This window comes from Mizuhopecten yessoensis, unplaced genomic scaffold (assembly GCF_002113885.1).
Source record: "Mizuhopecten yessoensis strain PY_sf001 unplaced genomic scaffold, ASM211388v2 scaffold8103, whole genome shotgun sequence".
Classification (NCBI taxonomy): domain Eukaryota; kingdom Metazoa; phylum Mollusca; class Bivalvia; order Pectinida; family Pectinidae; genus Mizuhopecten; species Mizuhopecten yessoensis.
The window spans coordinates 280,604-307,729 of record NW_018407380.1 but is presented as its reverse complement, the minus strand read 5'-3'; the positions used below and the strand labels follow the sequence as shown (position 1 = coordinate 307,729).

General features: G+C 34.1%; 2 protein-coding genes across 3 annotated transcripts in view; both read right to left on the bottom strand.

The window, feature by feature from the left end:
- LOC110454898 (organic cation transporter protein-like) overlaps positions 1–5,106 on the bottom strand; it is a 16,092-nt gene extending 10,986 nt beyond the window's left edge. The window contains exons 1-2 of the mRNA XM_021504679.1: positions 4,980–5,106; positions 991–1,193 (exon numbers count right to left, since the gene is read on the bottom strand). Of these exons, the coding sequence (XP_021360354.1) occupies positions 991–1,133 (143 nt within the window). The 5' untranslated portion in view covers positions 1,134–1,193; positions 4,980–5,106. The remainder of the gene's footprint in view (positions 1–990; positions 1,194–4,979) is intronic.
- A 3,039-nt stretch (positions 5,107–8,145) lies between these two features.
- LOC110454895 (organic cation transporter protein-like) overlaps positions 8,146–27,126 on the bottom strand; it is a 58,796-nt gene continuing 39,815 nt past the window's right edge. For both annotated transcript variants that reach the window (XM_021504672.1, XM_021504673.1), the window contains exons 5-11: positions 26,663–26,817; positions 24,999–25,167; positions 15,754–15,966; positions 14,756–14,982; positions 14,252–14,433; positions 13,317–13,468; positions 8,146–11,169 (exon numbers count right to left, since the gene is read on the bottom strand). In XM_021504672.1, the coding sequence (XP_021360347.1) occupies positions 11,076–11,169; positions 13,317–13,468; positions 14,252–14,433; positions 14,756–14,982; positions 15,754–15,966; positions 24,999–25,167; positions 26,663–26,817 (1,192 nt within the window). In that variant the 3' untranslated portion in view covers positions 8,146–11,075. The remainder of the gene's footprint in view (positions 11,170–13,316; positions 13,469–14,251; positions 14,434–14,755; positions 14,983–15,753; positions 15,967–24,998; positions 25,168–26,662; positions 26,818–27,126) is intronic.

Genomic DNA, 27,126 nt, shown 5'->3' with positions numbered 1-27,126 from the left:
ATAACCAAGGACCTAAGACATAGTGTCACTAATAACCAAGGACCTAAGACATAGTGTCACTAATAGCCAAGGAACTAAGACATAGTGTCACTAATAACCAAGAACCTAAGACATAGTGTCACTAATAACCAAGGACCTAAGACATAGTGGCACTAATAACCAAGGACCTAAGACATTGTGTCACTGATAACCAAGGACCTAAGACATAGTGTCATTAATAACCAAGGAACTAAGACATAGTGTCACTAATAGTCAAGGAACTAAGACATAGTGTCACTGATAACCAAGGACTTAGGACATAGTGTCACTAATAACCAAGAACCTAAGACATAGTGTCACTATTAACCAAGGACCTAAGAAAAAGTGTCACTAATACCCAAGGAACTAAGACATAGTGTCACTAATAACCAAGGACATAAGACATAGTGTCACTAATAACCAAGGACCTAAGACATAGTGTCACTGATAACTAAGGACCTAAGACATAGTGTCACTAATAGCCAAGGACGTAAGACATAGTGTCACTGATAACCAAGGACCTAATACATAGTGTCACTGATAGCCAAGGACGTAAGACATAGTGTCATTGATAACCAAGAACCTAAGACATAGTGTCACTAATAACCATGGACCTAATACATAGTGTCAATAATAACCAAGAGCCTAAGACCACTGATAACCAAGGACCTAAGATATAGTGAACATGGAACATGTGGTAGATACAGTAGATAGAAACCAGGTCATGATGATGATGATAGTACACTATTTTCCTCAGTGTTTTACATTAACATTTTTAATGCTGTGTATGTTCATGCATTACTTCACGAAATATCCTTTTGAGATGATGGGATATGTTTAAGTTCATATTTGTATAGAGATTATAAAAAAAATTACAAACGGAAATAGTTTAATGTAAGGTATGTGCAGTTACAGGCAAAATTGTATTTTGTTAAGGTGCAATACGCCTTGAGTAGAGTGAACTGAATTAACCTGTGTTCTGGGGCCTGCATGGCGACAATCTGCATCATCATGTAACATCCAGTACTAATGGAGGGGATACACAGAAGGATGTACAGTCGTTTCTGATAAAACCCGAACTCTCCCAACTGCACCAGAATGTCATCGAACTTCATGGCGAGATCTTGAGCTCCGGAATTTACTTCATCGACATCAACAGGTATCGTCAGGAAGGACTAAAACAACACGATAGATAGACGAATAAAAAACAGAATCATTTGCTTCTAATATATGCTAAACCCATTAATTCGATTCAAGCATAGTCCATACCTGACATGAATTTGACACGACGGATGTCAGTTTCGGACATTACCGTCGGGCCGCCTTGCCATGATATAATGATTAATTTTAATGTAAGCCAACTGAACATCTATTGCAGGAATTATGTTGATAATGTTATATAGGATGCTTTCTATATTATATATCTTATAGTAACGTTCTTATATATAATGTAACATGTAAAATATTTGATAGAGGTTAAGAAAAAAATATCTTTATTATATCAGATATTTTCCTACATAATTAAACATATTTACAAGATATTTTATATAACATGTATCATTTCAGATATCTTATTTAACACATAATATAAGACGTTTAATTTCATAAAAAGTGTTAAAGATATATTATATATGATGCATTCTATATAAGATATCTTATATCAACTCTCTTAGATATAATGTAATATGTAAGATATCTTATAGAGGTTAGGAGATATGATATTGTTTTAATATTATATCAGATTTTTCCTTCATTATTTAAGATATGTTGTATGTATTCTTTAAAATATATCTTATATAACATGTATTATTTCAGATATCTTATTTAACACAAAATACATTGACTGTATATAAGTTATTTCATGTCATACAAAAAGTGTTGAAAGATATATCATAAAGAACGAAATTCTGGCAAGCCTGACAATTACATGTATAAATGATGAAATATGAGTTACCCTCACTGATCCTCATGGTTACAAATCATAAGAATAGTTTTCATAATGCAAAATTAGAAACTTTTTAGCAAGTAATACAAACTTTAAAATTGAAAGTCCGGAAGAAGCAAGGTAAATCGTGTCAGACTGAAATCTGAAGACGTATATATTACTTAAACAAACATACTGTGTAAGGGAACACTGAAGAAACCAACATCGATCTGCTGTCCCCCTTGCCACACATGACACCTTTGTTTTCTCTATTCTATGTATTGGCGGTGTCCCCCTTGTCACACATGAGACCTTTGTTTTCTCTATTCTATGTATTGGCGGTGTCCCCCTTGCCACACATGAGACCTTTGTTTTCTCTATTCTATATATTGACGGTGTCCCCCTTGCCACACATGAGACCTTTGTTTTCTCTATTCTATGTATTGACGGTGTCCCCCTTGGCACACATGAGAACTTTGTTTTCTCTATTCTATGTATTGGCGGTGTCCCCCTTGGCACACATGAGACCGTTGTTTTCTCTATTCTATGTATTGGCGGTGTCCCCCTTGTCACACATGAGACATTTGTTTTCTCTATTCTACGTATTTGCGGTGTCCCCCTTGCCACACATGAGACCTTTGTTTTCTCTATTCTATGTATTGGCGGTGTCCCCATTGGCACCCGTTTTCATATGAACTTTCGGAGACGCTTACTCCAAACGAACAATAATTTAAGCGCTGCTTCTTTATGTTTTTACAAATGCCATATCGAGTTGGTTCATGCAATGATTTGCGGGAGCAAGAAAGTAAAGAATGTAACATTAGTTATTTAGTGCTTTTATATATACATGTTTTGTTTGTTGAGAATATGTATAGGTTTGACTTCGCTTCGTTCGACACAGCCCTTACAAACCAGATCAATCAGAAAAATACTATTAAACCAATAACATCCAATCGCCATCAAGAATAAAACAATCGCAAAGGTCTTCTCGATTTTAATGTCGACATTCACATTCTCATATAAATGTTACATGTTTACTTCTTTCACTCTTAAGGTTATTAATTCTGAGCTGACTGTTTACAGAGTGGTAAATCTATAAATGTATACGATACTGTATGGTAATTACCTGAAGATATTATAAATGCATTTACGTTTAAGACAAAGATGCAAATTTAATTGATGTTATATTATTAAACCAGTTGTGACAAACAGATCATAATATAGAAAAGCTCTGGTGTTCAAGATGCTATTTTACTGTGAAACCACAACGAGCATGATATAATGCACAAAAACCAGTAAACTGTTACGTGTTCAGATACGTCAATTGATGGAAAGGTCAACAACAAAGGATTACTGTATGTGTATGGTTTAACTGCTTTATACATCAAATAGGGATTATGTTTATAGCAGTGTCTCGAAGAGGGTTTAAAAGGGATGTGAATAAAAATCAACCCTTACTCATAGTTTTTGTAGTTTAAACTGAACACCGAGTTGAAACTTTGATTTAGGTACTGTGTAATGTTCATATTTCCATGGATGGTAAATCATTAATTTGTATTCAGTTCTTAAGGTAAATAACATGAGAAAAAATGAGATATGGAAAAGCCTGTTATATGACGGAAATTATCAACCTCTAAAATAGTATTACATAAAGTACAAGAACAATACTGTTTAAATTGCGGGCGATTGAAATCGCTTTATGATTTATGCATAGTTGTTTGAATTTTTGTTGAATTAATTTCAATTTGGGTTGTGAGTTAACATAACGCTGGTATAAACTCTTGTTTATCTTATCAACATACATGTCCATACCTTCGTCGCGTTTTTGTTTTTTGCATACCTTATTAACTTATTGTGATATTGTGCGACTCTTCTCATTGATACTTTGGCCGAAATGATGTAAGAATTCAATACAAGTAACCCTTAGTTGAAAAAGGATTTGAGCTTGAGCACAATATCTGACTTTGTGAATGATAACAGTTTTATTCATATAGACCTTGAAATAAATTATGCTTGATACATATCCTGGTTAATTCAATTACAATAATTCCTGATTTAATTGTACATCTACAATAAATACAATGAACTGAAACACTACATACATGTCATCGTGACGGTAATGTTTCTTCGTATTTATAGCCATCAGCAGTAACATTTCATTAACGTAACAAAGTAGCACGTATACCGTAGTTATATATCCAAACATCATATGTCATACCGCTGATAGGACAGGATACAGATTGGGGAAGACCTTAGTTGGGAAAAAAATATTATAGAATTTTACTAATCCTAGTGTTCATGAGACGTTTGCAGTAGTAATTGTATTCTCATAAGAATTCCTGACGAAAAGAATCAATGTCGACAAATACTGTGTAGTCAATTGTCATGCCTGAAACGTATTATTTTTCATTCTATAAATACTTTGAGTTTTTAAATCGTCGTTGATGCAGTAATCATTGTTTGAGATAAATTGTTACATTATCATGCTTTTCTTTGTCATTAATTTCAACGTTATTTTGTTGTTTTGTCGTTTATCCCATGAAGAGCCATGAAAGAGGTGCACGTGGTACAGAGCCCTGTTTTATTTCATATTTTCCTTATATTTTGCCTCTTTCAATGTCAATATCCAGAATTAATACGGCTAAACTAAACACGTTTTTCAAGCAGAAATGCCGATCATATTTTCATAAAATCATATGAAATATGTCATAGAAAATTTTAAGATATTTTATATACCTATCTAGTAATTCATATAAGGAGAAACATAAAACGCTATCAACCTGTAGTCGATACGAGGAGCGATGTTTTGTAATGTTTATCGTGTAAAACAACTACAGTGGCTTAATCACGCTTTTACTTCAAGTGACCGTTACATAACGAAAAGAAAACAGAAAGAATATAATTAAGAATAACTTACTCAAGGAACGATCGTAAACAAGTATTATATGGTTGTTTTTAAAGTACGAGTAATGGTACGTAACATACCGATACAAAGGTACGACAACAGTCAATGCTATAAAGTGATGAAGACACCTACCTTATGCACGCTCACACCTGTGGGGAACTGTCTGTTTCACCAGTACTGCCACATGTCATCCGCCTTGTCCTGTAGTGCCATACCTACAGGTAATTGAGTCTGACCCGTCATCAATCATGTGGCCCGAGGCTAGACAGTAATATCTCTCACTGTCCCTATTAGTTTCGAGAAGTATGTGCCTTGTTCTTCCATCACTTATGGGGTCCTTTGAAAAGTTATTTGTAAGGTAAAACAATTTATAATGCACTTGAAATTCAAGTTTTTATTATCTTTTAATTACCATATTTTCGATAGAAATAAATATTCGTGTTGTTATATGTAAATTTTGTGCACACAGAGTCAACGTTCGCTGTATTTACTACCTGGCACTGAGAAAATTCAAATGAATTGACGAAACAACGTGCATTGTTAGGTTTACATTCTCCTCGATCTGTACTACTGCACTTTGATTACTTTTGAAAAACAAATTTGTTTGCACAAAATTTCCAAATCAGTTACTTGACCTTATAGTGATACCATAGTCCATTTACATCAACTTCCTATTACTTGTGTTATTATTCATATTTAATTGCTCAAACAATTATAATTGAAATGATCGTCTAACTGGTAATAGTTGCATAGATACCATACGTTGAACAGGACATTGTTTGAGGGGGCATTATGATAATAGTTATTAATGTAAATGCTATCTAAACGAGACATTGTAAGGCCGATTTACTATTCAACTGTAGAACATTGAAACTTTCCAGCCTACCATAATTTCGAAATCAACTTTCGATGAAGAACGGAGGTAGGAATCTATTCTTTGAGAGGAAACTGACTAAAACTTTAGAACTACTTGTTGTGGTCATGGGCATTAGCGCTATGGAACAGAAATATGACAGAGATTGGGTGTTCTAACATAAGTCTCGTAGGCTTATTGAAATGAAGCATGCTTTTCTTTGGTCGAAACAGTGTTTTTTCACAGTTTTGAATGTAATTCATTTTGCTTTTAAATTATACTTCACACAGGTTGCTTTTAGAATTTTCAATATAAATAAACTAAATGGTAATTCGACACTTTCTACACCAAATGTTACTTTACATGTGCTAATTTAGCATACGCTTTTATCTACTGTTGGTACCAAAATTATCTTTATACTTTGTAACTCATTTCTAATACATAACGTGTGAAATCACAACCCAATAACTTTTCTGAGAGAAGTAAATTGAGCTTTACACGTTTGTGTAAGTGTTCTTCTCTAGCAAACGCCTGGCAAATATACTTACCGTGGTAGAACCACGGCCATTACCCAACAGTACCCCAGTTTGTAACCTCATTGTGAAAACATAACTTTTTATTACCCATGATAACCATGACCTAAGTCATTATTTGAATTTCCATTACTAATGTCTTTTATATTACTGTTTAAATAATAGATGACAGGGTCGTTTCGCATTTCGTGACACTGCATTAGATATCTTCAAATTAATTATAATCAAATGATAATTTATATTGACAAATGCGAGCTCGAACACTCATAGATTGATGTGATTCACTCTCCTAGACATATTTACGCGTCCCTACGGTAGAAACAGAATCAAATTAGGTTATTCCTATTCGTGGCACGTGCTGTTGACATCGATAATCATCGTTCACCACAAAAAAAAATGGTACGCCTATTAGACATCAAAATGTTAATAATGAAAAGTCCCGATTTTTGACATCTATACTAAAACTACAATTTGTTGTGTGAATATATTGTTTCTATCTGATCTGTTTAAAAATGCAAAAGATTCTATCAATATCGAAGTTGCTATAAAATAATTTTAGCATGCTTACATTCCGACACTGAAATGAACATATCTATAAAAGAAAAATATAGAACTCAGAAAAAAAACACTCTGCTCGCCTTCTTTGGCAGTAGAACAAGTGTTTCCTGAGACCATAATTCTCCGGTGAGCAGAGCTTGAGACAAGTTTAAGTAATGATGCTTCAGAAAATGCCCTTACCTGAAAGAGTTCCCTAGACCCTCGTTGCCAAAAACGAGTAATCGCCTCAATTCGATCAGACAAGATATTTGCCTCACTCCTATGGGTGTTCCAAACTCTCGTACTATAACCTATGGAAGCTGGCGTTTCGGAATTGAAGCTATCTATTTTACAATCTGTTATAAAACAGAAATCACTCGCTATAATCAAGAATGATGTTTACGTTAGCGTTCATTGTTGGTGATTTATTAGATATCTGTATATGTACACTTGTATGCGCGTTTCTGTAAACCTACAACTGCAATATGTCATGTCCAAAAGCGCCTTCGGGATATTTTGCAAACTTAACACGTTACTTTATAAAAGTTCATATTATATATTATTATAAACAATATGCAAAACGCAAAAGAAATATCAGCCTGTAGTCATTTCTTGTACTTCTGCAAGAATCAGATAATGGGGTAATTTTTACGATCATCCACCGTTTTCCTTTTTTCTGGAATTTTATGTCTTTTATGTTTATGGTTTGTCGTAGTGTAAGCTGTACAACTGTTGTGTACAAATCAAACGCATTTTACCATTTGGTAAGTCTAACACAACATCATTATCAGAGTTGTTTCCCTTTAACCATTATCAATGAGTGTATGGGTTTTAGAACAACAGCAATGTTGACAGAGTTTTATACATCCAGAACTGGTTAGGTTATCTTAAACAAATAATATATCAGAACAACAGTGATACATATGGTTACTCAGCAACTAGAATGCCATTTCACCTCAAACTTAAGCGTCAGTTGTAGAACTAGGGCCGTTTTTGAAAAAAAAACTGAAATGTTACTCATTCCGCTGACTGTGTGCTATTTATTAATCTAATTTCGTTTTCTGATCGGGAATGATCTATTGGCGTAGTGGATAACATATTCACTTTTCAATGTGACGGTCGTGGTTTGATTCCCCGACTGGACACGACCAGGTATTGGGTCAGCACTGCTTAACCAATAAGTAATTATTATAAGTTGACAAAATTTGTTCAATAATTGTTGAAAAATATAATATTGATGTACATGTATTTCATTATAATTATTGGTAATGCAGCTATTACCAAACGTACCCCAACAAACTCTTACTAAAGCGTCAGAGCTCTCCTATTTCCTAACACCAAGAGGGGATATTATATAGACAACAAACGAGATAAATGTGAACATGTGGTCTTTTTTATTTCATTTTAAAAAGACAAATTTAATAAAAATTGTACAATCGTAAACCTTATTGGCACTGCAATCGAAAGAAACTGTTAATTTAAAACCGTTTTGTAAATAAATTTACGAAGATACTTTTGAAATTAGACTTTCATAATTCTCGAAAACAATATCATTAAACATAATATTAGTATTGTATATTATATTTTTGTTTTCGTTTTCATTAAAAATATATTTTCTTTACTTTCAAAAACGAATACGGGATATTGCAAGAGAGCGAGAGAAAATATATGCTTAAACAAAAAACATACAGAGGCTGACACTTTTTAAGAGAGAAAGCTCTGTGTCCTATTTACTCCTGGCAATCATCATTTTCAACATACTTGTATCCGCAGGACAGAAATATATCTCACTATTACAGGTGAGTTTTGCATTAACTTTGTATGAATTATTATTGTGAAGGGCAATGAGTGGCGTTTCTGTTGAAACAATGGCACAATACAAAGATAAAAGAGGTTTACATGATTTCAACTTTTTTGCCAGATGTGATCTTAATAATGTTATCTCTTGTATGCATCAGGGAATAACTGAAAGTGTAGCAGTTGTCACATACCTTGATATGAATGTCTTAAAAGAAATACATTATATTGAAGACTGACGAATATTCCAAAATTACACGTGTAGTGATAAAGTTCAGTGTAAGTTAAAACTACTACAAACTGATCTGTTGTTTGTTGCTTTACTGCTTAGTGTTGTTCACATAATACCTTTAAATAGAGTGTGTATATCCCTCGTATCACTTCACGATACCTATATCATAAACAAATGAGAAAGATGTTATAGTTCATGGTTACTTAAATTATAGAAATGTTTAAGAGATTGAAGCATTTTTCAGTTACTCCGTTGATTGTCTGTTTATCACACGGAATACAGATCCGTGTTGATATATGAGCAAGAAAACAAAAATCTATTACAAATTAAGTGATGGAATGTTAGAATAATCAAAGTTCAAAAAATTGATATTTGAATATTATATATTTTAGCGTTTGAATAACTTGCTTTCTAACAAGATCATTACGGAATACTGAAATGGATATTTGCATAGCTTATCAGATTTTTAGTCATGTACGTACCTCATTATACATAATTGGTTTCCATATTTTCTTCATGTTTGTGTTTGGTATTCGTACATGACGAAACATCTATCAAGGTATTGTAACATATTCCCATTTTGTTATAGTTTAGAAGTTAACAGAATGCTCCTTTCTAGTCTATTATATAGCTTGTAGAGTATCTATAAACAGAAACAACCTTGTATGAACATAATTACAAATTAACGAACATTACGAAATACACATATAATGATATTGTTTATTAGTTATCAGCGCGACTATATTAGAAAGACATACTTCTCTTAATGCAATAAATTCATCATAATCGTATAAGTTTTTTCTTGACGTGATTCTGTTAAACAAAATTAACAGATAGTTCTGCATTGATTGTTGAATGGCCAATCATAATTGAAACATTCATTCTTGAGTTATGTATATGTAATCACCTAATTTAGTCAAGTAGTTCAATACACCGAATGTAATATCAACTATTCTGGTATACCAATATAAAAGGACTCAAACCACCGGATAGTCCATAGATCATAGGTAGTAAGACGGATGACTAAAAAATCTAATAATGGTGACTTACTATAATAGAAACATGTAATAAAATAAATAGTATGTACATCATTTTAAAAGGAATATGAGGGTGGAAGACATATAAAATGTGATATTTAAAATTACATCGCTATTCATTTATTGTCTTTGTAATATCTGTACAACAACCTGGTGAACAATCTCGCTTTCTGATTTTAAACATACTAGACGTTTTAATAGATATATAATAGTTTATATAAGAAAGAATTCTCAAATTTATTTCGATGATAGGAAACACACCCTTTACATAAAAATTAATTTTTAAATTAGTCAAACGTTGACCAAAAAATACACAAAAGAATATTTTCATCCATTTGAACCAATTGAAGTGTCTTGATTTTATGAATATGAACAAAGATGAGAAAAAAAGAAGTAAATACAGAATATAGATGTACATTCAGACTTTCCCATTCTATCTCAAACAAAGTAGAACGGTTACAAACGTAGCATTTTCATCATTATACACATACTTTTTCATTTAAGAAAAACCAAACCTACATTTGATATATAACGCCATATTGATACTAGATTACAGCCGATCAGCAATGATTTAAGATCATCTGTAAAGAAAGCGTCATATTTGATAGACTGAAAAGGTTCGAATGTAATGTGAAGTTATCATTACATTTTAAATTTACTACAGGTATTGATAATTTGAAAGGATAGCAAAGCATAACTGTTCATATGACACATATTAATTTTTTAAAAAGAGGATTTTGGAATATTGAGCATCCTAGATTGATAGTGATAAAATTAAATATACAGACAAATATTAATGGAGTATCTCATCTTCGATTTTATCATATTCCAAGAAACCAAAAGAACAGAGAGTTTCATTCAAATGAAAATGTAAAACAAATGAAAATCTTAATTGCATTGTTATTTTTCTATAACTTAATAACGAGCTAATTCTCTTACTCTATTTTCTTCTAACAAGCACTACTTTGGTCCAACTCAACGGATAAAACATTGTCCGTTGTGATTGTTGTATGTATGAAATCAGATGATACTTATATACATAGCAGCAAGCGATGGACGAAGAGTGAATGATACCGGTAGCAATGTTGTAAAGTCGAGTCTCCCTTCTACTCAATCAAAATAAAAATAAAATATCAAATTGCTCCAAAGGTATGGGGCAAGTATTGTTGATATAAAATACACTTTGTGTGAGATACTTCAAAGACAATATATTCTCATATAGCCGATAAGTTTCTCATATCACAGAAACGCCTTATCATCAGGATAATCTCCTTCCTCAACATCAGCAGGTACCATTTTTATCTGGTTTTCATAAAGGGGTTCGTCAGCATCCCTGTAAGCAATTTGAAGAGTATCCTTATTAGCAAACATCTACAAATATGTCGACATATCATGAATTGCATGTACATAATCCTTTATTAAAAAAGAAATCTGCTTTAGAAATCAAGTTTTTGAATTCTTCATTAGTTCATGTACCATACAAACGCTTCTGCAGATTAAACATTTCATCCCTGATGTCATATACTTGGGTAAACAGTATTCAGTAACATTGTCATATTCACAGCATAAAGCTTAGAGATTAGATCCCTGATAGAAATTAAAATGTTCTCAATTACTCATGACTTTACTAGGAACACAGAGTCACTACCATGTTACGTAATATTCGGAAATGCTCCAAAAACAATAAATCAACATATTTTGTCTGGTAAGCGTTGGTATATCAATTCGCACCAATTCAGTTCGATTTAAACAAAATATATCGGTTTATGTCGATAAGATATATGTTCTTGTTTGTTTTATTGATGAGTGTTACTATTAACTAATCAGACTGTTTTATCATGTCATGAGGAGCAAGTCAAGCTATAATCATCCAATCATTATTAATAAGAGATGTTTTATCAATAAATATCTTTAAAACAAGTTTCTAACCCTTAGATGATTTATTCATTTGCTCGTAGGACTCAAAACAGACAATTGATCACTGTGAATGTTGTATTCATATATCTTGACAAATCTATTAAATGTTGGAGCTATATTTTGTTTCTTTTATTTAACATGCAATTTAAAAAGAATGTTGGTCACAAATATAGTTATTGTACATAGAATCCTGTAACAGCGTGTTTTATTAACAAGATGCCCAGGGGACATGTATCGCTCACATGGATATATGTTTAAAGTACTTGATATGAAGTAAAGATATAGCACTCCTTGGTAGGTACTGTATGCACATATGAAATTTCAGAAAGATCCATTCAGTATTTCTGGAGATATGGCGAGAACAAACGTCAAATGACATAATCCAGGATGGTAGTTTGGTGGTCATCTTGTTTTAATGAATACATCTTAATAGTAACAGGCACTTCTAGACAACTTGATGGAGACAACATTGGGATACAATCTTGAATCCCTATTGTAGGAGAAGGATTTCAAAGGTTTTACCTCTATTTCCGTTATTGGGCCACGCTCCTCTGCTTTAGGAGCCAGACCCACCGTTTATACAAAACTGAGTGCACTTGGCCCAAGGATCCTTCAAACCAAATTGGTGTGAAATCCATTATTCCCTATGGTAGAAGAAGGAATTTAAGTTTTACCTCGATTTCCCCTATTTGGCCCCAACCCAACAGCTACCGTTAATACAAAAACTGAGTCAACTTGGACCAAGGTCGCTCCAAAATAAATAAGAATAAAATCCCTTAATCCCTATGGAAGAAGAATATTTTAAACGTTTTACCTCCATTTCTCCTATTTGGTCCCGCTCCTCTGCCCCCAGTGGGGCCACACCCACCGTTTATACACAATTGGATGCCTTTGGTCCAAGGACGTTTCAGACTAAATTTTGATAATATCCCTTAATCCCTATAGTAGAAGAATGACTTTAAACGTTTTACCTATATTTCCCCTATTGGGCCCCGCTCCTCTGCCCCCTGTGGGGCCACGCCCACCGTTTTCTCAAAATGGAGTGCCCCTGGCCAAAGGATGCTTCAGAACAATTAAGAATAAAGTCCCTTAATCTCTACGCTAGAAGAAGAATTTAAAAATAAATATTTTCTATTTCCTCTATTTGGCCCCTTTCCTTCCCCCAAAGGGGACAACACCCACCGTTTATACAAAATTGAGTGCCCTTTGCCTAAGGATACTTCAGACCAAATCAGGATGTAAACCCGTAATCCTTATGGTAGAAGAAGGATTTGAAAGGTTTTACCTCTATTTCCCATATTGGACCATACCCATCTACCCCCAGTGGGACCACACCCACAGTTTCTAAAAAAAAAAAAGTCAAAATCTATTCGGCCGTTCAGGACTAGTAACGTTTTACAGGAAATGTTGACGGACGGACGACGGACGACAGACGGACGACGGACGCTGTGCCATGGTAGAAGCTCATTTCGGGCAGGTGAGCTATAATCAGTGCGTTGTCCTTTTGCAATTAGAAAAAAATGTGTGACAAACAAATGGAAATGTAAGATATATAATACTTACTTTCCAAAGTTTTCACCGTCTTCGATGGTTTCTGGAAGTTTCCTCCCTAGTGTTTCCGGCAGTAGCAAGCATAACAGTCCTGCAGTGATTGAGGATGCACCAAATATACCCAATGGGAAGGCTTGTCCAAATTTACCTCCTATCAGTTCTCCCTTTAAAAAAATAACATACTGTAAGACTTGTTCTACAGACATTTTCCAATCAACTATACACGAAACTTTACTGAAATGTATTTAAATTACCTAGAATTCATAATATTATTAAATTCAATGTAATGTCAGCATCAAGGTGATAAGTATTTTCACTGCGAAATAAACATCTTCATTTGCTACTCGAGAAGCGTGTACATTGTATGTGTGTGAAAGGAAACATTAAGAAAATACAAAATACATCTACTAATGACGAGCCACTAATGATCGATTATTGACGAGCCATTAGTGATTCAAAATTGATGGATTATCCGTGATCGATTATCGACGAACCATCAGTATTCGATTATTTTAGGGCCATTTGTGGTTGATTATTTAAGGGCAATCAGTAATCGATCATTTTGACGGTCATTAGCGATTGATTTTTGACGGGTCGGCCATCAGCAATCGATAATTGAATGGTCACGATCAGTCAAGAACGGACTATGACTGTGTAAACATTTACGGGCTTCCTATGATCGAATATAAACGGGCCATCAGCCTTTTATCGATTATTGACGGGCCAACACTAATCTATTAATGGCGGGCCATCAGTGGTCGATCAATGCTGGATCATCATTGGGGTTTTAATGAGGAGTCATCAGTGATTAATCAATGAACGTTGGCTCATTACAACTATTTGTTAAGGAGCCGGAAAGCATTACAGGAACATCACCATCGATCAGTGACTGGTCATCATCTATCGAGCAATGACGATGAAAAAAATATATTGTATAAATGACTTACAGATTGAGCAATATATGGAGCCATCATGCCTCCTATTCTTGCAACACAAGAGCTGGCTCCCATTCCGCCGTTCCTGACAACGGTAGGGTACAACTCCATGGAATATACATAAACAACACCGAAGGCAGCTGCCGAGCCCATCTTCCCAATCACGGCCAGCCCAAGGGTAAGCGGTTCCAGCTCTGTCAACAGAATCAAATTGTATTGAGAAAAAACATCAGTCATTTGATCATTGTTTTTCAAAACTTATTGTTTTACAGAATGCACAATACGTAGCAAATAAACAAAAAGTCGGGGTGTTTCCCCTCTCAAACATATAAAGAGTAGTCAGTGTATTTAAAGGGTGAAGTAAATTGACCTAGGTATATATATTCACATGTATAATTTCACTGTATTATATGAGTACTACAACAGCACGTATCCATCAACGATAAAAATTATCAACAACTTGCTTAAAATAAAATTGATTTTAAATGGAATTTTGTCCTTGCACATTATGCTCACCTTCTCCTCCATATAGAACAGTAAAAATAGTGCACATACAGGCAACTCCTCCAACCATCATACACAATGACAAGAGCTTTCGCCGGCCCATAGCGTTGAGAAGAAATATTGTTGAACCATTGGCAGGGTACTCCACCACAGCAAGGATAAAGAACTTAAGGAAAAAGTTGCCTCCCAGATTGCCAGAGTGCATGGTCACACCGTAATACATCATGCTGATCACCATCCTAGGATCAAAAACAAAGACAAAAACTTCCATAAGAACGTGTTTCGTCTGTTTAGTGAGAATATAATCTAATCTACAACCATAGTTTATCCCAATCTTTAACTCTGCAAGTAGGTATAAGTGTCCATCGGTCTCTGGTCTACCAGATGCCTGATTCCCCTATCCCCTCGTCCTATGGACATCACCAGTCTTATGAAACAGATCGAGTGAAAACCCTGGCATCGTTCCGAGAAGTGCAACAATTGGCTCTATGAAGAAAATTAAAACAGATATAAAACAAGCCTATTCAACAAACCTATGATAATTTTATCCTGAATACATCTTTTCTTAAAATATTCATAATCACACGATGAACGCAAGAACATGCAACCAGTATCGAGAAATAGTCATCGTTATTTTTGTTCACATGTAAAATATTTATTGATTTGTAATGAAATTTTGTTGTAGTGCATATACCCTTTGGAACATCTGATGTTAACATCATAAGAAACGGTGTTTAGGTACAAAGAGTATTTCTCGATACCAATAGGTCAAACCTTTCTAATGAAGAACCTATTCAATAAAAACGGCGAATTAGTGAAACACAATTCAACATATCTGCAATATTATATTAAAACGCAAAAAAACACGTTATCAGAATATTACAAATTAGTTATTATACAAGAATTAATAAATCTCATCACGATTTCTTATCATACAGCATTAGCGTGTTTAAATTTCTTACAACAAATCATTGTGCACGTCAAATGGACATTCATAAGAATATTCTCACCAATTAAAGAATATGATGATGGTCCTGAAGAAGAGGGTCTTAGACATAAACAGATGCCACAAGTGGCCCTCTTTCACTTTTTCCACGGAGTTAGCGTCGAACATCTTATCGGGAACTGTTGTTTTGTTCACTTCCGCTGCACGCTTGACAATCACCTCGGCGGCCTCGTAGTGCCCCTTGCTGATCAACCATCGTGGCGATTCAGGAATAAACCTAGGACATATACATGCAGCCAGAACGCTTAAGAAAGTGTAATGGGAACAATTTTTCCTAACAGCACATAACTGCTCTATAGAAGAGACTCTGATTAGGTTTTATCTCGTAACCACTGATGGACCATGGGTATTGTAATTGGATGCCGGGGAATGGACACAGGGAGGGGTCGGCAGTATCGTTGTCAGCAGGGTTTACAAACACCAAGGCTTCTTACGTCATACTGGTCACCTTCGAAAAACAACGCGAGGTCTAATCGGTCATGTGTCCACAGAGGTTCATTTGTGTTTGCGGAATAAATGTACTGCTAATAAAATATATGATGTTTTGAATTGTTCGACAGAGTAAGGGCGATGTATACTGAATTCAAATAATGTCTTTTAACAATGTATTCTCTAAGTATTGAAAGTGTTTGTCTGATGATTTGTATATATCTATTTATCGCGTATTAGCATCAAGTACACTAAATCTTACGATGGATTGATAAGATTTTCACGATATTACTAAAACCTGAAAAATGCTGTCTATTGTTTTTACTGAGCCACCTATAAAGACATCTTTTATTCAACCTAATGGTGTATTTTATTCATAACACGACTAAATCTGACAATTTTCGACTAAGTTTGAAAATTAAAGTGACATAAGAATTCGAATCTAAATTCAATTTTGAAATACCTTTAAAAAAGGTTTAAGAGGTTAGATTCCTGAAAGTTACTATTGTAACACCTATCTATAAGATTATTCTGAAAGTTCAAGCACGCAATATTTTTACTTCAAAATATCGATATTGTTTTGTTGAAGATGATGCGTTGAATTATGTTATACATTAGAAGAAAGCACGCAGAAACTCTCCAATTTATTACAGGAGATAATACAATGTTTGGCGAGCAATAACACCACTGAGACAGCGCAAATGTGACAGAAACAAGGCAAAGAATAAATAAGGAATGCCTCAAATAAGTGATGTATAAAAAAGCTTAATACAGTTTAAAGAACATTCGAAATCATAAGAAGAAATATACAAAAGTAAGTTAAAACATTCCATTTCCATCAAGTTTACAATGCGGCTAAAGTTTCGTAATGTACACGTTTCATTCTGTTACGAAGTTCACCAGTACATCAGGATATGTTTCTATATTACAGCATTGATGCAATACCAGGCATTACACTTAAAGTCTGTCAGAACAAATGGGGTACAATAAACCTTCACAGCTCAAGCAAATATGGCTGGTTTGTCATCGATTTTCTTGTTTTACATTTGATTCAAACAGCCTGCAATTTACATTAGGCAATACACACACTAACCGGTATTGTATGTTATCGGTACCATTGATCACAGGAATAACTCCCTTGGTTACTGACTCAAACTTTCCTTGGGAATTGTAGTAAACTAGCGGCGACAATTAATGATATATAAGCATACGACTAACGGACTTATTTGGCATTAGACCATACAAAACTCTAAAGAATTAATTATCTTAAACATGTTATCCGTTGGTCTTTTGGAGGCATTGGCTAGGGTAGAAGGCGATATGGAGATGATATCTGGAAAATATAAAAGTAGTTTCATGATGATTTGCATAAACACATTTTGCATATAAAAATACTTCAATGTTCACAAAAACGAGTTTATTTTAGCCACGATTGTGTATAACTGTTCTTCAGGAACTATTTAGGGGTAATTTCTCATCTTAATTAAATTAATTAGAAATCAATATAATAGGCAACAGGCGAAAACAACGACCATTACAGAAATATTTTATGTTGCACACCTTAGGTTTTTCTCAACTGTGATAAGTTAATTTTGCAGTAGAAGTTGCAATTGTGATCGTTATGTATATTGTGAACGATACGCGATTAACGACACCCCCACCAAACAGGCATTATGTCCTCACTTGATTTTCAATGTTCATTATTAGATTTGTTTTTGGAACTGAATATTCTTGGAGTCTTTTTTTTAAGATCGTTCGTCTTTAATGTGATTCCTCTCGTGACATTTATATTATATTTTTCAAACGAGGATATGTGCCTGGGTATTGAAACCTTTGAAAGGTAATATGGAATAGTTCCTGAGGTACAGCGGAAGGACATAAAATATAACAGTTACTTACCGTTGATATTGCGCCCTTTTATCAACAACACGATCACGGAACTGGGGTTTCCATTTTTACAGCGAGATACCTTACCTTTTTCAAAAGTCACGCCTATCAACTTTTCAAAATCAGAAACTTCAATTCAACTTCACTTCCTTTGTGAATAACCAATAAATCTACCATAGTAACTGAGTTTTTGTTAAAAGTCAAAAAACAGATTTAATGGATAACAAAGCAATTAAATAATGGCAAGGATTTCATGTTTCTTTTTGTTCCCGATAACATTTTCATTCAGATTTCTGATAATAAATTTGATCAAGCACATAAATTCAAGCAAAATAAATCTCCATTATAACAGTCAAACCTTACATTTTACAGCATTAATTAATGCAAGTAAATTATTCATCCATAAATGTCTTCAAGGTTAGATTGTGTACCGATATATTTGATGCGCTTCTTTGTAAAAGACAATGATAGCACTATTGATCACAATTTGTTTAAGAAAACACCGGTAGTTCAAAGTAGCAGCTGATAGAGTTGGCGTTTTAACTGCAAAATAAAAAGCTGTTATTCCGACAGACATTTATACTGCAAAATCAATAAAACGCCCTATCTTTTGAATTTGCAAAGTTCGCTGTGTTATATATATAGACTTGTTATTCGCCCATGCTTGTTTATCGATTGACTGGGGTTGAACTTTCAAAATTAAAGCGTATAACTCGGAAATTACTTTTTTCGAGTACGTTATCCTGTCGTGTCTGGTACAAATATATGCAAACAAATCAACCTATTTATAGAAAATTGCTATTCTTATTGAAACGATGAATGGTTTGCCACATTTTATTGCTTTGACATCTATGAAACCCTTTTAAAGAAAACAGTAATGACAATTTATTTCTCTCTATATATAGTTCTATGCGCTATCCAATAACAATGAGGCCAGAAAGAGTTTAATTTCAATCGTTTAGTTCTTGTTTTCTTCCATGGACTGCAACCATCATTTCTTCCTCGCCAAATTTTGAAAAAGAACCGATTTTTAATGGTTTATTTATCAGGTATAATTATTTATGAATTATCCACAGGTCTTTTTACATTAAATATTATCTATTAATTTGAATATTATGCAGAAAAACTTTAAATATAAGTTTTAATATATAATAAGAGAAAATATAAGTTTTAAAGTGACAATGTTTTTTTTTTGGTTTTTTTTTACAAATGTGGATAAGGAATTATTTATAAAAAGGGCAAAAATAAATCATGTTTATGCTATAGAAAAACACCGAACCAAATAAAACATGAATGCTTAATGCTATGACAATAAGTTCTGAGTCATGTCGACTTTTTCTTTCGTGACATTCAAAACGAAAATATATTTAAGTATCAGTATTCAAAATTAGATGTCAAAATTTCACTTGTTTTAACTGAACCAATCCTTTGGAAAACAATTCAATATTTCTCGTGTTTCAGCTGATATCGAATCAAATCTGAACGAAAAAAGAAAGAAACATTTTTTATTTAATTCCGTGTTTTCTATAAAGAACAACAATAATGTCGCCATACCTCCCAACCGGTGCGCAGACGGCCAACACCTTATGTGGGCTAGCAAATTTAAGTTTTGGGTCTTTATTTTCTTAAGATACAGTGCATAGCTAACTATTCTATAATTGACAGCATATCAACTAAGATAAATTAGATTCCCTAATGCTAAGGTATACAATTATTTCACATGTACAATACATATTTTTTTATTTGCAAAGGCAATACATACATACATACATACATAAATACATATATAACACACATATAAACCAATTAAAAAGAAAATACTCCTGGTTAAGTTGTAGTTTGCGGTGAAAACAGCCAGCTTCGCTTGTGTAACGTTGATTTAGTTACTGCATTCATCCTCAGATGTGGAGAATAATATAAAAGATGCCCATCCTGGAAATGTCTTCTCGATGTCGTATCTGTTTATATCAGGCTTGTGACGGCTTGTTGATGATTCGTGTCCAACAGTTGTTGTTCGTTGATGTACACATACGATTAAAAGATAGGGGAGAAACTTGGAAGGAAAATCTAATTTCACTACATAGCTGGTAGGCAAGATTGGCAAAACATATTCCATCCGATATCATAATAAGCCATATTGACTTTTCTTTGTAGCTGAGTATCCTCATTATAGAATAGTTAACTCGCTAAATGCTTCTTTTGTAATATGAAGTATACCAATTTAGCATTACATCATTGTTTGATGCAATGCAGTTTTATTATTCATTTATCATCTACCTAACATCGATTTGATATCAGATGAAATTAATATTTAAACTAGTATTTATGAAACCAAACGTTTGTCATCTAAAACCAATTGAACAAAATTCGTGTTAGCTCTTGCAAAGAAAAGGTCTGTGCGAAAAGATGAGGCTGTAAAATTGTGAAATCATAATGTACTGGTCATCTGCATGTTGCCAATTATGAAACAGAAGACACTCTTCGTCCAATGATATTCAAGGCTACCTGGCATGTTCTTCATTTCGGTTCGGCATCTAACATCTCTGGTAGGAAACATCACAACTTCAATGGGCAGGTTCACATGGGGGTCGTTTTTCATGTTTCACTCCCATCTTCTTTATACGGCAGCAACGATCCCAATCATCAAAAAGAACATGTCTTCGTTAAGTACAGCACGCTCTGTCCCAAGAAAAAACCCGGAAAATACCGTTTTTTCGGAAACGATCGCGATATTTTATAAGTTTGGCCTTCGCAACAGTATCAACATTCCGCTTCATACATCGAATAGTATTATGCTTATGCTTAGACAAATTAATTTATAGAATAAACCGAAATAGGTTACTGTAACCGTTTATCTACATATCAATTAGTGTTTAACACATACCGTTAGCCCGTGCCAAGTTTAGGTGATCAGACGATTGAGAACTGGAGTTAAACAAAGCCCATTCAAGAGGAAACTTATAAGTTATTATAAAAATAAATTACTTTGAAACAGAAGCCCTAACTCGTGCTGTTTGTGACCCAAAAATTATCAAGACAAATCGTTTCATTTTCATTTTTTAAAACTATCAATGTTCATCCAAATCAAAGCTACTTATTCTTGGTTTAGAAATTGAATGATTTATATATTGAGCTATATATAATGCATTAACAATTGCAGAAAAGCAACTTCCGTAATAAGCGATGTCATAACCTGTGCCATATTGTACGAAAGCGTAAATATGAACTGTTGCAAAGGTCAAACTTGATACAGTTTTAAATTCATTTTAGAACTTACGGTTTTTGGTCCATTTATCTGCATCCCTGCGACGCTATGATGTGGTGAGGAGATTAAAAGACAAGGCAAAAGGGAAAAGAGGAAGTGGGGCTCAAACGTACTCGAGTCTACTATGAGTACACTCTTTTTTCAGCGGTTACGAGTTTCAGTCTGATTAATAAATAAGCCTTCCGTCATCTGACTTATCAAGAATTTCAGGTAACCTGCAACAATACAGAATGACAAATGTAATAATCAGAAAAAAATATTCTGATCGAAGCCTGTCTTGTTTTTGGCTAACGTTGAGTTGGAGAATGTTATATAATTCGCGCGTGCTTCCTTTTCACCAAAAAGCCCAATTGGGTAATTTCAAACAATATCCTCTCTTTTCTATCATTAATATTTGATGATTATTTATTCACATAATTTCAATAAAAAATATTCAAAAAAAATCAGCAGATAAATCATATTATAAAATCCTTTCAAAATCGCAAAAACGAAAAAGAAGCACACACTTTTGTGTTATAGCCTCGCATCGTTCCCTCCATATACGCATCTCAAAACAAGCTATTGTATGTGTGCAAAACACTTTTCTATATCAACATTGTAAGAAGGCATTAAAGTTTTGTGCTTAACGTTTAAAAAGATGGCCATCTGTTGCAAATCATTTTCCATTTTCCCCTTGCTTATTCATACAGTTGCCTCTCGTTACCTTCTTATATCGCTTCATATCGAATAAGATTTTCAATTTTGCCCTTTCTATATCTCTACTTAAAAAAGCAGACGTCTTCGTTAAGGTTTTACAATGTAATTTACCAATAATTATTTTTTATTATCATAAATCATTAACAATGATGATGATTATTGCTTTACCATTCATATCAACTGGATAATTTTTGTAAAAACCTTATTTTGGCTGATTGTATATTGAGGGACGCTGCCGGTGCACTCATTAACTAACTGTAATAACATGCATCCGATGAAATGTTTTAAAAAAAGCGCAAACATGTGTCTCAATTTCATATGTTATGTACCTGTTGTTTACCTCACCCTATAGCTGGTCCTTATTCAGAGGTCATGCATACGAAGATAAAAATAGGATAAAAGAAATGATACACTATAAAGTTTAAGGATCCCTGTCCCTCTTTAGGTATAACACCAGATAATTCCACTATGATTTTCATATTTTCAATAATCTCCCTTTGATTTTGTTTTGGATGTAACTCTTATGCAATTGAGCCAGGGGACTTTAGATAGCCAGTGACCTCAGTTGGTTAGAGGGATAATACAACATTCGGAAGTCCAGATTTCCAATCCTGGTCTAGCCCTGCTCACATTTTACACTCAGAACAATGTAGTTGATTATGTTTTGTTTATTTTATCTTTAATATTTTTGTCATTTAACTCCTGCAACGTATGGTTTTCTTTACATATTTTTGTTATCAAAGCCGTGTTCAAGCCTGAAAAAACAATACGTAGTGAGTTTTTTGCCGATGGCACGGGAATCCTTAAGCTCACTATGACCCCCACCCGTAGCATTAAAGTAGGTCCTCCCTCTAGTGACGTCACGGTATAGATTATGTGTTGGGCATACTTGGTTATGCGGAGAGGTATCATCTTTAATCAATTACTTGGTTTATTATGTTCATATTATGAGCATAAAACAGGTTGTACACATAGGACTTTTAAATTACGTTTTTTTTAAATCATATAATGTTTTACGGCATATTTTTGTTACCGAAAAATCTCCAAAGTGCATGAATTACATGATGATATTTTCAGGAAATTTAAATTCATAAAATATCAATAAGATAGCAAAGGTCCGGGACATCTTTTGTGAAGGCATATTACATAAAAGTCTCTTTCAATGAGACTAAATATAATTTATTTCACTAAAGTGTGAAAAATGTTTATCCTCTCAGCATGAAGAATGATTTTAGACCAAGTTTTTTATGAAGAATTGATTTTGTGTACCAGAAACGTATGGTACAATGACGTTCTAAATACCATAGTGCGATAATTCATATTTGTGGTGATGTGTATTGACATTTCATGTTCTTTATACATTAGTTTGTAAATTGAAAGTATAAAAGGGATGCTTCACAAATGAATCATCGAGGGAGGAATAACCTCATGCAAATCAAAAGGAAATTGTAAGTGTACTTGTGATGTTCCCTTTCCTACAGAAAAAACACGAATAGAACCATTGTTCATTTTCGCCCTAGTTGTATTGATTTTGAGTTCATTTTCGCCCTAGTTGTATCGATTCTGAGTTCATTTTCCCCAGTTGTATTTATTCTGAGTTCATTTTCGCCCTAGTTGTTTTGACTCTGAGTTCATTTTCGCCCTAGTTGTATCGATTCTGAGTTCATTTTCGCCCTAGTTGTATTGTTCATTTTCGCCCTAGTTGTATTGATTCTGAGTTCATTTTCGCCCTAGTTGTATACACTCTGAGTTCATTTTCGCCCTAGTTGTATTGTTCATTTTCGCCCTAATTGTATTGATTCTGAGTTCATTTTCGCCCTAGTTGTATCGATTTTGAGTTCATTTTCGCCCTAGTTGTATTGATTCCGAGTTTATTTTCGCCCTAGTTGTATTGTTCATTTTCGCCCTAGTTGTATTGATTTTGAGTTCATTTTCGCCCTAGTTGTATTGATACTGCGTTTCTTTTTGCCCTAGTTGAATTGATTCTGAGTTCATTTTCGCCCTAGTTGTATTGATTCTGAGTTCATTTTCGTCCTTTTTGTATTGATTCTGAGTTCATTTTTGCCCTAGTTGTATTGATTCTGAGTTCATTTTTGCCCTAGTTGTATTGATCCTGAGTTCGAATTATGGTTGTGCTGTCGCTTTTTGTTTCTTCAGTTGGCGATTGTGAATGTCTTAAGTATGTATCGTCTTAGCTAGTCAGTGACCATATTTAGTCATTAGCATTATCTTTTCTAGACAAAAGCTTGTGCACTTGTAACTTTTTAACCAACAGCAATGTCTTAGAGATCCTGAATGGCGTGTGTGTGGTTTCTTTCCCCAACAAGCTTCCTCAAATAGTATACAATCAGTTGCTAATGATGCGTACATACTACATCTACCGTGAATATAGCTGTTTACTGTCGAGACTAGTTAATATTTTCAATCACTTTACTAGATGTTTCAGCGGATATCTTAATACGATGCCAAAAATATTTTTTAAAAAATGGAATAGATCGTGAAGCACGATTTATCCACGAATAGCTTTTGAAACAATTGTAAATGCAGGTCTATTCAAATCCAGAATAGAAATCATCGTGTGAATAACATCCCTTTTAACGTTGCATGCGATAATAGAAAAGTTCATGCTCGTGTGGAAAAATGAATTTTGTTGAAGTAGCATGAGTATGTGTGAAGAATACCAATTGATGCTTCTTATTGCTAGCCTAACTATCGTATCTTCTATCATACAAGATTAAAGCAGGAATCTTGAGTATTCATATCATTCTTTTTGAAAGAAATAAATCATAATTATCGAATAGCCAGTTCCTTCTAATACGAAAATCAAAATTTAAATTTTATCTCAAGAAAAAAGTGTTTTACTTTTAGTTCTTCCCAAAATATGACAAAACTGTTTAGGATATTGTTGGAAATCATGTTACAAGCTATGTGGTTGTGAAATGCCAAACCCACTGTCACTAACGTTTACTTACCACCAGTAGAAGAGGTAGAAGGTGCAGGGTATAGCCACCGCCAGCTGAATGTAGTGCCAATTCCGCAGGAAATAACCGGCTCCAGACAGGTAACACAGACCAGTGGCGAAGAACATATGGATAGGGATCCCGGCCACTCCTCGTTTGGATGGTCCGACCATCTCCACGCCTAATGAAAGGTAGCACCCGATTACTTAAGAGGCAAACATTTACGTAGGTAAAGCAAATAATATAAATATATCAAAGAATGTATACATTATCGCAAAACATTATTATTCCAAACTTCATATCAAGACAATACATGTATATATACAGAGAGAGATAGAGAGAGGCAGTTTGGATTGTCCTGCGTTGCAAGCTTTTTGCAGTAAAACGTATTAAAGGAAACGTGAATACACACAACGATTAGCCGGCTAAACGAAACAATATCATTGTAGATTTAGACTCGCGTGATTTATTTTATACTCTGAGGAATCTCCCCTCTGTAAATATGTTGGGTTTTTTAACAAATTATAACGGCTTGTGGTGGCGCAGTCGAATGTTGTCAAATAGACAAACGTCTTTGCTGGAGACATTTGATGACAAAACAAACTACGGAGATTCTTCAGAAATATGTTCCGATTAATGTCTTTTTCTCACATTACTGGATCCGGAATGCGAATTCTCGGATTAAGGAGTAGAGTTTCTGCTGTAGAAAAACATTCCGGATAGGGCGTCTTCAGAATGGATTATCAATGAAGTTAAACGACATACACTGGCTCATGAAATAACACGTTCAGTTCTGATCAAATACATCTTGGCACTTGTTATCGTATGCAGGAGCCAAATACATAACATAACAGGCCTCCGTACACCTGTTGGGGGTAGATAAACCAATTATCCAGAACATAAATAGTTAGTGAGGGCCAGCTCTTTGGCGTCCATTAACTTTAAAATACCATGTGTGTTTTGATCGCTCTTCTGGTAAATATTAATGTTAGAAGGACGGTTTGCTGTTTATAGTGACTATACTACTTTCAGAATGAGCTCGCTTAATAAAGTTGGCAAGTTTATATGCTATAAACGCTTTCGTGAACCGAAAAGTACAATGAATCAAATGTAAACACTGACAATACTGTATATAACTTCACAATTGTTTCGAAATATCGAATCCATGCATGGTGATTATGAAAATAGTTATGTAAAGGTGTTAAGGATAAGCTCACAAATTTAAATCAAATAAAGAAAATCATTACCACGAAATTAATAATATGTGATGCAACTTTTTCCTGTAAAACATTTTTAGCAAACACTTAGCGGACCTGAGTCACAGAAAACGGCAAAAACTAGAAACAAGTGCAATATTATTGATTCGTCATATTCATGCTGCCCTTCAATCGAACGGTTCGAGCTTTGTTAGCTGAGCTGATTTAGCTGTCGTGCTTCCCATACCCAAACACAGACCACATTGAATAGAAAGAGTAAGTCATATTATGTGTTCATAAGTATATGGTTTTCATTAATTGTGTAAAAAATATAACGTATATATAATAATTTCTTGACTATTTCCAAACCATTAATAGCGACGGGGAGTGACAGTGTCACTTGCTAACTAGTGTTTATTTATCAGTATAACGAATACAGTAGAGTTTTGTCATTGCTGGTAAATACAGCTAGAGACTTACTGAGAACACAGCAGACCATGAAGAGACCGTGACACGCTGCGCCAACTGTGAATTCAAGGAAGACGAAGCTGCTATATTCTGGTGCCCACGCTAACGCCAAGGCAGACGCCAACATCAGTACAGAACAAATTGAAAAAGTCTTTCTACGTCCGATGCTGTAAATAAGATAAAATGTCATATCTGAGTCCAATCTACTTCAATAATGTGTTCGTCTCTTATATCTATTTTATGTGTATACGTACGCCAACCAATTCACTCCTCCAGTTACATGTTACAGTAACATATTAGACTGTAATTACATGTCAGAATGACTTTCCGTAATACAGTAAAAACACTTTTTTTAAGTTCCCTTTTCAGGAATCAGGAATTATAAATATATAAACTATATAAAGAGCACATTAACTATTTTGGACATTTGAGAGTCTCTGATATGAATATTATTTCAGTCACTGTATACAACTACT